The sequence below is a fragment of the Oryza sativa genome, chromosome 7, assembly GCF_034140825.1.
Source record: "Oryza sativa Japonica Group chromosome 7, ASM3414082v1".
NCBI classification, from domain to species: Eukaryota; Viridiplantae; Streptophyta; class Magnoliopsida; order Poales; family Poaceae; genus Oryza; species Oryza sativa.
In genome coordinates, this window is record NC_089041.1 from 5,403,055 (window position 1) to 5,416,925 (window position 13,871).

Below are 13,871 nucleotides of genomic sequence, written 5' to 3' on the forward strand. Positions count from 1 at the left end.
TTTTGTTGTGGAAACAGGCCTGTAGTCCATGACTGGTTTCAACTTGTTGGAAAACTTCAAAGAAAATCCAGAAGCTTTCTTCCAGAGCGTCAAGCCACGAGTCGTTGCTCCGCAAAAAACTCTACCGACAAAGAAATCAGCCATACCAGCGCCACCGACTTTCAAGACTATGGCTGACAAGACCCTTCGCGAGTTCGCTGCTCTCTCTGCTGACAATGTGACCATTAGGGCGCAGATCAACATGGGAGACGTGGATTTTGATATGAAGTCCAGCCTCATCACGATGCACGCAGGCTAGCCCGTTCTGTGGCAAGCCTAACGAGGATGCCAATGCTCATCTGCAGCAGTTCCTAGAGATCTGTAGCACGTACACCATAAAGGGTGTCAGTCGAGACGCCGTCAGGCTGCGGCTATTTTTGTTTTCCCTTCTCGGGAAAGCGAAGTAGTGGTTTTATGCCAACCGTGCTGCTGTCAACACCTGGGACAAATGCTCTACAGCATTCCTCTCGAAGTTCTTCCCGATGGACAAAACCAATGCACTTCGTGGAAGGATTTCCAGTTTCCAGCAGACGAGGGACAAGTCCATTTCTGAAGCATGGGAATGACTTCATAAGTATGTGGCCGCCTGTCCTCATCATAGGATGGACGACAGGCTGATCCTGTAGAATTTCTATAATGGACTCACTCCAATGTCCCGTGACCACCTGTACGCGGCAACTGGAGGAGCTTTCTTCTCTAAGACGGTTCGGGGAGCTGTTGATCTAATAGAGTAGATGGTCTCTTATATGGGTTGGAGCGAGGAACGACTCCAAACCCGTCAGCGAGGCATGCATACCATTAAGGAGACGGAACTACTCGCTGACAAGCTGGACCTTCTCATGAAATGCTTGGACGACCATGACAAACGGCCACAAGGCACCATCAAGGCCTTGGACTCACACGTCACGTATGAGGTCTGCGGCGGCACGGGTCATTCTAGGAACAATTGCCAGAAACCCGTGAGGAGACAATTTACATGGGCAACAACAACAACAGGTATCGTCCACAAGAAGGTCAGGGGTGAAACCAGCCACGCCCGTACTATCAAGGAGGAAATAACAACGGTAACTTTTCTAACCAACCCTTCTTGAAGGATCTCATTTTTGCGCAAGCTAAAACCACTGATGCTTTAAGGAAAAAGCTAGCTGCCAACGACAAGGTCCTAGAGAATATTAATGTTAAGCTAGATGGCTTTGCTTCTGCGCTCCAAAACCAGCTGTGCTTCAATAAAATGATAGAAACCCAATTAGCTCAGTTGGCTTCATTAGTCCCTGCAAATGAATCTGGGAGGATTCTGGGGCAACCTGATTCCTCCATTGAAAATGTCAAGGCGATCACAATGAGGGGAGGTAAGTCCACTTGTGATCCGCCATATCCTAACCATGCAGGCACTAACTGGATCGCCAGAGAAGCGCCATCTAGTGACTCGGCTGACAAAGAGGTTCAGCTAGAGAAGGTTGTACCGCAGGAGTACTGCGACACACAATTGCTGTCGTTTCCTTAACGGAGTAGGAAACCATCAGTGGACGAGCAGTTCGCTCGTTTTGTTGAAGTAATCCAAAAGATTCACATCAACGTGCCATTGTTGGATGTTATGTAAGTGCCAACATATGCCCATTATCTCAAGGATATTCTCAACAACAAAAGACTGCTCCCAACAATGGAGGTGGTCAAGCTGACGGAGCAATGCAACAATGTTATACTCCACAAGCTCCCGGAAAAGAAGAAGGATCCGGGGTGTCCTATGATCACTTGCTCGATCGGGGCACAGCAATTCGACAAAGCTTTATGCGACCTAGGAGCCAGTGTCAGCGTCATGCCAAAAGACGTTTTTGACAAACTCAACTTCACGGTGTTGGCACCAACACCGATGCGCCTACAATTGGCTGACTCGTCAGTCCGTTACCCGGCAGGGATAGCGGAGGATGTGCCAGTCAAGATACGGGATTTCTTCATCCCGGTTGACTTCGTGGTACTGGATATGGACACAGGGAAGGAAACGCCACTCATGTTGGGGCGTCCGTTCCTTAGCACCGCAGGGGCCAACATTGATGTGGGGACGGGAAGTATCTGTTTCCATATCAACGAGAAGGAGGAAAAGTTTGAGTTTCAGCCGAGGACTGAACAATACTCCATGGTCAGAATAAAGTACGGGCCAAACCCGCAGAATATTCAAGTGGTCGAAGTGGAGCCACCCAAGACGGATAGCCTGGTAAAATTCATGCAAAATTTTTTGGACAAGGAAACAACGATGCCCAGGAACCGCTATTGGAAGACGCCGGTAAAATCAAGTACACCGGCCAAAAAGCTAGAGCAACCGGCTCAGAGGAAGCCATCTTCCGCACCGAAACCAAAGAAGGTGTGTAAGGAAAAGCCAAAGATGCGCGCTCCATCACCTTTGGAGATGAGTGGGAAATCCGCGCACTAAACTGAAAGAAGGTATGGTCTTGCACGTCGGACCTAAAATGACGCGACCTTCGCCAACAGGTAAATTGGTATTTATCTGCATATTAGTTTTCAACAATTTAATTTTTGCATCAACACATGTTTGAATTTCAAAATTGCATTTAGGATTTTTGAATTTTGAGGAAATTCTTCAAATGAATTTTTTAGAGCAAACCAAAATAAAATTTTCAACGAAAATTCACTGTGCCACGACCACACTAACCGTTGGAACCCAACGGCTGAAAGTGGGGCCGGTTGGGCCTACCAGGGGTTCGACCGAACCCACTGGTTTGGCCGAACCGGCCATACAACGGTCGGCTGTCTCCTTTTTTCGAGACAACGGCTAGTGGGCCCCACAAGTTAGTTTTGGCAGCTGTCGGTGCACTACTTAAGCCAATCGGCCGGGAGAGGGAACTCCACCCCATTTCAACACATTTTCATTCCCTCTCTAAAGTTTGCTCTCAAGTTCATCCAAGCTTTGATAGTTTCCCTCAAATTCAAACACTTAGTTGCATCCATACAAGTTGCTTTGGTGAAACTAACCGGTGGATGAAACTCTTGCTATTCTAACCCCCTCCGAGTTAGTCCGTTCTTGCTCCATTGTGCAGAATGAGGAGGCGATTGTCTCGTCTGTTCAAGGGATCCGGCTCTTCATCAAGCCATCATGACGAGTCTAGCGCTCGTTCATCAGTTGATATCTCAATGGAGGACACTGAAGCTCCGCGACATCTCCTGAACGACACTGACCTTGACCTTGTAGATGATCGAGAAAGACAAGCCAACTACATGCTGAGTGACCAGGAGTATGCTCACACGCGAGAATACTCTCTGGAGCTGCTGAAAAAGATAGGTATGGATGTTGATATTCGTGCTATTTGGAAAACTGTTGGTTGGTAGAGATTTGCGGTGGTGGTAGATGAGCCTGGTTCTCATTTGCTTACTTTGCAATTTCTGTTCACTTTCTCATTTCCTTACTTTGCAATTTAGCCCTGGTTGTATGGTCATGACGGGCTGTCGTAAGGAACTCGGTAGTCAGGGGTGGCTTCTCGAAGTACCAGGAGAGCATCGGATAGAGGGTATTAGCTAGTATATCATATGACTAGAATGTATGTATACTATGTATACTAGAAGTATAGGAATAGATTATCTTTCTCTTTTCTTTCCACTTAGTTTAGATACTTTGCTGTGAGAATGAATAACTTACTGCTTGTGTGTCACTCTACCCTTGAATTATCTTAACCCCTGCTTAGACTATGATTATTACAAGTAACATATAAATTATTAGTCAAGTTCTCTCTACCATGATCTTCCCACGGGATTAAATAAATACGATACTCTTGGAATACTCTCGGGTAAAATGCTACAATGGTATATCCATACGCTTGCGGATGAACTCTGTAACCATAATATACCAAGAGTATTTCTACGCCATTGCTGGGAAGTATATTTCTAGTAATGTCATTAAGAAATACCAACAGTATACCTCCTATCCTACGACTTATGGAATATACCGATAAGGTATACCTTCACGTACACGGATCGTTCCCGTGAATATCGTTTGGAATCCATCGCAAATTATGAAAAATATCTCTACAAGTCAAGCGATTTCCAAAGTCCTACTCGGAAGGGATAGAGTTTCTATTATGCCATACCAGATCAAATACCCTTAGATCTTTCTTGGGGGTCAAGATGATCCACGCTATAAAAGGGACCCCTGGGAGGGGTGAAAAGCATCCAATTATATCGCCAACACACCCACCATAGTTTACGAAGCCGGAGTACACGGAGTCAACTCGCTAGGAGATCTCGTCGAATCCATCGACTACGATCTTGTCGGTACCATCTATTTCGACTACTCTCTTTGTAAGATGTTCTCATCATCATCAATCCCATACAAACTGGATTAGGGTTATTACCTGACAAGGGGCTTGAACCAGTATAATCCTTGTCTTTTGTCTGCTTGATGTCGTACTACGTATACCCTCGTTGCAACATACCCCAATACTCTATTCATCCGGTCCGCGAGTATCACTCGTCGATAGTGGTGCGCCAGGCAGGGGGACTTGGTGCTCAAGGATCTACCGGTATGACTTCAAGAGTTCCTGACAGCAGTACCAACACCGGCGTCGATCAAGGAGCCTCTGCTCGACATTGCTGATGTGGACTCAAGTCGGATCCATTGTCTTTCCGGTCTACACCGTTACGCTGATCTCGATTGGCCCAATCATTATCGGGAACGAGAAAGGCATGGTTATGACTCCGAGAAACGACACCCCGCTGACAATTCCTCCCACTCAAGTGGAGAACGGAACATCGACGGCCCCAACACTTGGAAGGAATCCTCAAGCGGCCGAATTTTGTCCTCTATACAAAAGATCAGAGCCGATAAGGACGACCACCCTAAAGCAGAGATCTTGGTGTCCTATTCATAGGACATCCAAGCACACTCTCGAGGACTGCCCGGTGATACTCCATGTGAAAGCTGAACTCTACGCCTGTTGGGAACGTGGGATTCAGCGCACTTCACCGATGGGAACACCTACTACCCAATTCATAAATCTACATCTCACGATCTGACAAGCTGTAGGATATTTCTCAGACCCTCAAAATGCGGCATCATCGCGTCCAACAACCGCGGGTTCAAACTCTGTGTGTTGCCAAGGAACAGGATGCAGCGACAACATCAGATCGGTTCGTAGGATATGTTGGAACTAATCCAAACGAGTCGTCCGTGCTACACCTCTTGGAAGACTACGAATCCTCTTCGGAGTCACCACGAGATGTAAACATGGTCGGCAACACTGAGACGAGTACGTCCGCAGCAGCGAGAACGCCCGCTCAGCAGTTACGAACCCTGCATGCGATATTGAGTGAAAGTCCTTTTGATCCGGTGATAAACCCAGACGTCGACCAATGGGCGGCGCGACTGCGGGAGACCGTGACCAACCTCAATGCCTGTGGGATACACGGTACCCAGGTACCCAACAACAAGCCTTGGGCCGCACCGCATGGGGTGGGCCCAGTGCCCTAGGCCCATGCGGCATATCTGTATACATAGAAGGAGATAAAGGATAAGGAAGTCTATCCTATCTCTTGTAAATAGATGGTAGGTACCCAGATTATAATGGATACCGTGCCATGTATGGCGCTGGCGGCTCTAGCTCTATATAAAGGGCGTCGGCGACATACATAGGGGGGATCATCTCCACAACCTGACTCTCTTCTTCTTCTCCTCGGATCATTTTTCACTCAGATACAGAGAAAGACATACACTGAACATAGGGTATTACCTCATCTTGAGGGCCTGAACCAGGATAAACACCTGCGTCACCATCTCTCCTTGATCTTGCACACCCCGTAAAATATATTGCCGATCACAGAAATCGGGAGACCGTGACCAACCTCAATGCCGTATTTGTAGACGCAGCAGTTGAGCCATCGCCAGGTGATCCGCCCGAGGAGACGGTGAACCATCCGTCGACAACGCGGAGGGAGAAAACCCCACCGGAGGACGACCTTCCGGAAACCGATCACCTCGGCCGAGGCGAGATCCTACTCCACCACGTCACGAGAAATGCGATCTTCGCGAACACTTGGACAACCGCTGGAGAGACAGAAGAGATCGCGACAATAACGATCGTCATCGACATCGTTCTCCTTCTCTCAGCAGGGATAACACTACTCACTGACGACACCGTCACCGCTCTCCTTCGCGACGAGGAAGGAACGATGGTCGAGGAGGCGCCCCTAACGAAGATCGAGACCGGTGGGCCCCTAGTGACCGCCGCAACGACATCAATAACGACAACCAACGAGATCAGGGGGCTAATCGCCGAGATCGAAATTCCCAATCTCCCGACCCCGGTCGAGATCGAGGACACAATCGTCGTTCGAGAAGCCGGGCCCCTGAGCCAAGCGACTCCTCATCCTCATCTTCGTCATCTTCTTCGTCGGATCGGCCTCCCCGACGACGTCATGACCGCGGGCTGCCTTCCATCCCAGGGAGTCAGTGCAGAGCATTCACACCCGCACTCCGGGATGTGCGATGGCCCGAGAAGTTCCAACCAGGCGCAATCGAGAAATACGATGGAAGCACAGACCCAGAAGAATTTCCGCAAGTCTACTCCACAATCCTCTATACTGCGGATGCAGACGATAACGCGCTGGCAAACTATCTGCCGGCTGCGTTAAAAGGACCTGCTCGCTCATGGCTAGTCCACCTCCCGTCCCACTCAATCTCCTCATGGGAAGACTTGTGGCAGCAATTCGTCGCTAACTTCCAGAAAAAAATAGTACATTGTTCGAGAAACTATTGATTTTCTAGCCGTCAGATGCGCTTCAAGGTTCGTGCTGCTCGTGGGAAATAAAAACCAAATACTTCACGCCAGAAATAAAAACCAATGCAGGCAAGCAGCAAGAGGCGACATGTAATTCAATGAGATAGCCAGGAAAAAAATTAAAAAACTAAGAAAATCGATGAGAGTGCACTGGTTGAGTTTGATTATTAGTGTGTACTGCAGATTACTCAGTAGTCAGTACTATCACTTTTCAATGAACAAGAAACGTTGAAATATGAACCGTGCCTTCCTGGATGAAATTTATTTGAAGAGAAACCTGCAGGCCGGATCGAGTTGCACCACGCATGCCTCCAAAGTTCCAAATAACATAAACGAACTCTCATCCATGCATAAAACTAATGACGATATTTTTTTTTTGATAGGGAACTAATGACAATATAGTAATGCCACATATAAGTCTTACACGAGTTAAGCAAACATACTGCACGTGCGCTCATCTTAGAGTGGTTTAGTCTGACCAAGTCTACTTAATAGTAGAATAGTTCTTAGCTAGAGAAACAGCTAGAGTTGCTGGATAACATAATTATTTTTAGGAGATATGAAAGCCTCAGCTAGGTAGCAGTAGCAGTAGCAGTAGCAGCAGATTAAAACCACCTAATGTTCCAACAGAATCGGCAGTACTTCATCGACTGTCTACTTTTCACACAGGAAGCAGCCAGCACAGCCCCAATGCTGCAGCTCATCCGAATTCACATGGAGAGTTCCACTAAGCGAGCTTTACCCTCAGCTTCAGCAACACCAATCAATGACTGCACTCCAACAAGTATTCCACACCTCAATTAGTCACATAATACAGGATAAAAAATAGCCCATGTTAATTCTCTCCTGTACACTCCTCACGTTTTGTAAAATGCATATTAATTTAGCCAACAGAAATCATGTTCTTTAAACTCCATTTGATAATTGAAACTAGTCGACAGAGTAGGTTGTGCTACTCTACAACATAATAACAGATCAAGAACACCAGTATGATGGTCAGCAAAATAAATGGTGATAATGTAACTTAATTACTCTGGTATTCATGGCATAAGAACAGTCCTGTCACAAATCAAGGACACCGGTATGACCGCATGCCATAGCATAGTCCAAAGTGACCATTTCTAACATGCATTAATACAAAATTATTATATTGAAATTGATACAATTTCAAGTACTATCTTATAAACTTATGAGGCCACAGTTGTGCGGTTGTTGGATGTTGACTTGCCTTAGAACAACCATGCTTCATCTAAAGATCTATAGAGAGTCAATTATGCATTTGATACTAAATTTATTCTAGCACCTTAATAAATTTGTGTCTTTTACTGTTAACATCCTAAATTAATTCGTTTATCCCACCATAGTAAAGAAAAGAAATAAAAATCTAGTATCTTACCACACTTGCTTCACCAAACTTCACAGTTGTTTGTTGCCTTTTAGGGCTAATATCTTCCTCAGGTTCCACTTCTTCCCTTGGATGTTTTCTTGGAGTGAAACCCTGGCAATAATTCTCAGTATGGCAATCTTCTTGACTTGAATGCATATCAGTGCCTGCCCAAGAATTAACACTCACAAGGATCACTGGATTAAGTAATAGCATTACCTAGTCTGAAATTTTACGCATAACGTTCTCAGTTCTCTTAAACAGGAAATGCATCCAAATAGGTGAATAAGCTTTTCATTACTTTTTCATGATATCCAATAGTTTTTAGCAGGACACAGTTAAAATATGAGCAGATGACCAAGAAAGTGCATCACTTAGTTGTAGCACACAATCTTAGAAAATCTCATATGCAATGTAATGCTAAAACTACCGTGTACATAAAAGAAACAAAACAAATTTCAGAAGGACCTATAGAGAAAAAAATGAGCAAGTGCAGGTGACCATGAATATGCAATGGTGTGCAAACATAATCCGAAACTACCATGCCAAGACACTTAGTAATTTTCAGGAAGAAAGCATACAAATACAGAATTTTGCAACAACCGCTTGAGACATCAAAAGCATTGATTGGCATGAAATGCCATCATGGATCAGATATATCATCATCGCTGATGCATATTCTTTAGATAATATGCATCACTGATGCATATAGGCCCATATTAATAAAATTTTGTGTCATTTAACAACATTTTCTAGGGATTTATTGTGAACATAGAGGATTGCCCTTGTTTGAAAACAAATAAGTATGTTCAACTAGTTTACCTGCATTTGTCACTGATGAGATCCCAGATTTTTTTCCAGGACTTATCATGGTGCCAATCAAAGTTTGCAAGACTGTACTGGCAGGAACACCTGCAGTGAGCTCAGAAGTTAGAATTGGCATGCAGCAGGTGCAACAGTTCAAGGGAATAATTGTGCACATAGAGCTTTGTCACAATTGAAGTTGAAGGTTACCAGTTTTTGTCGCTGAAGCAATTCCAGAATTTTCAGTATCAGTTGTTATGGTGCTAAACATAGTCTGTGTGATTGCAGCAACGAGAGAACCTGCAAATGAGTTCAGAAATTATTACAGATGGCAGCGGGTAGCCATATGCTGATAAAATGCAAAGAAAACATCAATCCTGAAAATGCTGCTGGCTCCTGCACAGGAGTATAGTATGATATGAATACTTGAATAGTAGCATAGTAAACTTAATGAAAGGCTGTTTGTCCCATAGCATTTTAATCAAAACAGACAAAGGGTACAGAAGATGTAGCACGATCAACAAGGTATTATGGGAGCATAGCTCAGCGCAGGAGTAACCTAAGCATAAACTTAGCAAAGTATTAATTCATTCTAATTAATTCTGCAAAGAATTAACCAATCGGTTGCCATCTCCACAAATCCAATGTATAAATAGAGGATAAAAGTTGAAAATATAGAGCCCACGTGGATCAAGCAAGTATTAGATGTGACCAAAAGGACTCGATAAATCACACAGCCAGTAGATATATAGAGTAAGTGGAGAGAAAATGACGTGTTAGTATATTAGTGTCTAGGTAGACAAAGCGATTGTTAACTTGCCTTTCTTCTCACTTGATTGGAGTGGATACCCTTCATGGTGTTCTGAACGCTTGCAGCCAGCACGTAAGCTTAAATCTGATGATCACACAATTTGACAGTTGACATGAATATGAATACTGTATACATGTGGTTTCTCAAAGTCAAACACTGTAGTATGACCAGATCGTGTACATTCTAATTATGACAGTTCATAGAAATCAAATGGCATCATAACATAAAATGTGTGAATAGGTGATCAAACCCTATAAGGCCTTGTTCGGTTAAGCTCTTCCTAAGTGGATTGAAGGGGAATTGGAGTGGATCCAATCCCCTCTAACCCCTTCCTCATGAGGATTAACCGAATAAGGCCTAAAGTGGAAATTAACCAAAGAGATGGCATATATAGAGCGAACGCTATTTAATTTTACCAAGGATATCCGCCATCCAGCTCCTCGCCTTATTTGACAGTCCTTCTGTGTAGAAATATGTGTGGTTACCGGTTGTCACAGGTGCAGAATTAACAGTGAAACTAATAAAAGAGGTGCATTGTTTTACAATAACAGTTGGAAATTATACCCACCCAGACTTAACCCCTGAGGCTGGCCTGAAGAAGGCAGACTGCAAAAAGCAACATATGCAAGTGTTTGTGAATGTCACAAGAGGGTAAAGAAAAGCAAAGGCAGAACAATGGAGCATCACTAAGATTTGATTTTTTTTTCTTCAAAAGCAAGATTACTCTCAAGATAGTAGCATAATTGTACTGTACCATCTCTTCATCTCAAGATAGAGCTTGGCAATAGTTGATGCTTGGGGGTGGCTTTGCTGTCTCACGTGACGCTTGGATCGGAAACTAAAAAAGGAATTAAAATCAGTCAGAAGTGAATAATTAATTTTGGTGAGTGGAGTAATCAGTAGTACATACCCGAAGCCAATGGGAAGCACGTTATGCGGCTTCACCATGCCTCCCGGCAAGTCCACAAATCCGACGAGCTCTGGAGTACTATGAAGCAAGCTTCGGACGATCTGCGCTACTTGCTCTCTAACGCGCCCCCAGTCCAAGGACTCCCTGGACATATGCGGAACAAATTAATTACTCCCTCCGTTTCTAAATATTTGACGCCGTTGACTTTTTTAAAATATGTTTGACCGTTTGTCTTATTCAAAAAATTTAAGTAATTATTAATTATTTTCCTATCATTTGATTCATTGTTAAATATATTTATATGTATACATATAGTTTTACGTATCTCACAAAAGTTGTTCAATAAGACGAACGGTCAAACATGTGCTAAAAAGTTAACGATGTAAAATATTTAGAAACGGAGAGAGTAATTAAAGCTAATCACCGTCCAGTGTGTGTATGCTGATTGATGATCTCAAATGAGAAGAGGAGAGGAGACGTAGCTAGTACCTGGTACGGTCCGACAAGACGAAGGAGAGGATGGAGCGGCGGATTCTGGCGGCGTGGCTGTAGGGGGAGAGGCCGCTAGATTGGGCATAGAGGCGGCGGTGCTTGTCGGACCAGGCAGCGCCGGCCTTGTTGCCGGCGACGACGTCGGCGAAGGACTTGTGCATGTGGAGGAAGAGGAGGAGGGTCTGGGCCTCCTCGCTGAGATGCGACCCGCGGCGGCGGCGCTGGCCGGTGGAGCCGGAGGACGGCGGCAGGAAGCGGCAGATGTAGCCGATGGCGTCGTCCCACATGCTGCTGGTGATGAGGCGCTCCAGGCGCGGCAACGACACTAGCACCTTCGTCTCCTCCGCCATCCTGCAAATGCAGCCACGCCACGCCACGGTTCGTGAACAATCTATCGATCGGGAAAAAGAAGACGATGCCTCTATACGTACGCTTCGAAGGTGGATCGGAAGCCGTGGAGCCAGAGGAAGGTGAGGAGGCGGCGGTGGCGGAGGCGCGTGACGCAGCGGTACTCCGGCGGGGCGGCGGCGGCGGCGAGGTTACCGGAGCAGCCGTAGGCGGGGACGATGTTGGGCTCCATCGAGCGCGCTCGGTCTCCCAACTTTGATTTCGAGACCCCTCCTCTCTCCTCTTCTCTTCTGTACTGCACGGCGGAGTTGGGGAATTGCGGTGCGGGGAGTAATAACTCGCATCGCTTATGTATTCGGCAGCGGGACCCACGCGACGCCCTCCCCTCTCCCCGCCCTCCCCAGTCCTCTCCCCGCCCTCCTCTTTCCAGCTTTCCTTTTCTTTTTCTTATTTTTTTTCCTCACGAATAGCTTTCCTTTTCTTTTTCTTATTTATTTTCCCTCACGAATCGGTGTTACGTAGGTTGGGCCGTTTAAACGGCCCATTCTAGCCCTTTTTAGTAATGTAAAAAGGAATAAGTTCATGTGAGGTGTCTTAACTTATCAATGAATCCGATTTGGAATAAGTTCAGCGAATGTCCCTTAACTTAACAGCGTGATTTTTTAGGTCCCTCAACCACAAAACCAAAAATGTTCACCCTTAAACTTATTCAAACCATTCACCGGAGGTCCCTTAGCAGTATACATTGGTGGTTTCGCTGACGTGGAATCCTAGTCAGCAAATTTGTTTAAAAAAAGGTACATGGGGCCCATATGTAAGTGAGAGAAAACAATGTGGCCCCACATCCCTTCTTTCTTCCCCTTTATTCTCTTTTCTCCTTTATTTTCTTCTCTTCTCTCGTCTTCTTCGACGGGCCGAGACTGGCGGGGCAACGGCGGGCGAGAGCACCAGCGGCAGCGGGCGAGCATGGCGACGGCGGGCGAGAGCGACGTCGGCGGCGGGCGAAGCAGGCAGGAGCGGCAGGGGTAGGCGAGTGCGGGGGCGGCTGTGGCGCTCGCCCCTTGCTCTGCTTCTTTCATAGGTCATAGACTGCCCTCACAGACCAACACAAGTCTTTTTTGCACACTTTGTCCACACTTGTGCGCACCCGGGAAGAATTTCCCGATCGGACCAACACAAGTCTTTTCTGCACTCTTTGTCCTCACTCGTGCCGGGAAGAATTTCCCGATCGGTCACCCATCCCAAATTGCTCCAGGCCAAGCACGCTTAACCCTGGAGTTTTTGCAGATCGGCTTCCGGAAAAGAAGTTGCAACTTGTTGATATGAGTATTCTATCAGGTCGGGCCCGCTTATATTTGGCCGCTTTGAAAGGTCATAGACTACCCTCATAGACCAACACAAGTCTTTTCTGCACACTTTGTCCTCACTCGTGCGCACCCGGGAAGAATTTCCCATTGCTCCAGGCCAAGCACGCTTAACCCTGGAGTTCTTTGGAGATCGGCCTCCGGAAAAGAAGTTGCAACTTGTTGATATGAGTATTCTATTAATCCTATTAAGCCCTAGGCCGGGATATTACACATCCTCTTCCCCATCTAACACCGGCGTAGCTGGTCGCCTCTCCCCTCGTCGGCCGCTCCACGCGCCGCTGCGGCCTCGACCTCGCTAGCGGGGCGACGGCGGGCGAGCGCGACAGCGGGCGGCGGGAGACGTGGAGAGGAGGTGGTCGGTACGACGGCGAGCTCGACGAGGGGAGAGCGCGCGGCGTGGTGGCCTGTGAGAGGAGAGCAGTGGCGTGTGTGGCGCGGCGATGAGGGAGAGGAGCGGTGCGACACCCGTCTCCTCCCTCTCCGAGCGCTTGCCGGCATCCCAATCTCCTTCCTCTCCGCCAGTGCCGACTTCCTCGCAGCCACCGCCGGCCACCACGACAGCCGTGCGCGGGCAAGACAGAGGGGCGGCAGACCTCCACCAGCACACCAAGCTATGGCGGGGTGGGCTCGCGCACAGGCCGGGCGAGCTCGGATGGGCTCGCCGGCCGCCTCCCCCTCCCTCCCAAACCGCTTCACCCGGCACCCACCGACCGCTGCCGCTCTCGCATGCCGCCGCCGCTTTGCTCCTGCGCTCCCAGCGCCCATCGCCGCGCTCGACCGCCGCCGCTCCACTCCCACGCTCACCCACCGTCGCTCCACCCGCTGCCCACTGCTCCACTCCCGTGCTCTCGACACCCGTTGTCGCGCTCAACTGCCGCTGCTCCGCTCCTACGCTCAACCGCGTGCTTCCCGCGCGTCGCCGCGCCCGCTCCAT

General features: G+C 47.3%; 1 protein-coding gene and 1 non-coding gene across 2 annotated transcripts; both read right to left on the reverse strand.

Moving 5' to 3' along the window:
* Positions 1-536: 536 nt before the first annotated feature.
* Positions 537-643, reverse strand: LOC112939767 (small nucleolar RNA R71). Its single transcript, XR_003243637.1, has one exon. It is a non-coding gene; the product is annotated as a small nucleolar RNA R71 (small nucleolar RNA).
* A 6,525-nt stretch (positions 644-7,168) lies between these two features.
* LOC9267472 (uncharacterized) lies at positions 7,169-11,893 on the reverse strand. The gene is made up of 11 exons (XM_015790004.3): positions 11,654-11,893; positions 11,220-11,573; positions 10,731-10,874; positions 10,575-10,658; positions 10,389-10,426; positions 10,237-10,281; positions 9,830-9,904; positions 9,220-9,309; positions 9,028-9,117; positions 8,218-8,372; positions 7,169-7,591 (listed from the first exon to the last, which is right to left on the reverse strand). Exons 1-11 carry the CDS (start codon positions 11,800-11,802, stop codon positions 7,532-7,534), a joined length of 1,284 nt encoding a protein of 427 aa, XP_015645490.1. The 5' UTR covers positions 11,803-11,893; the 3' UTR covers positions 7,169-7,531.
* Between the last annotated feature and the right edge of the window lie 1,978 nt (positions 11,894-13,871).

Bases quoted from the DNA above. Each gene is read 5' to 3' on its own strand.
- LOC9267472 (XM_015790004.3), bottom strand. From the start codon at position 11,802: ATGGAGCCCAACATCGTCCCCGCCTACGGCTGCTCCGGTAACCTCGCC. The intron at 11,574-11,653 runs GTACGTATAGAG...CTGCATTTGCAG, and splicing joins TTCCGATCCACCTTCGAAGC to GATGGCGGAGGAGACGAAGG. The intron at 8,373-9,027 runs GTAAACTAGTTG...ATTCTTGGGCAG, and splicing joins CTCATCAGTGACAAATGCAG to GCACTGATATGCATTCAAGT.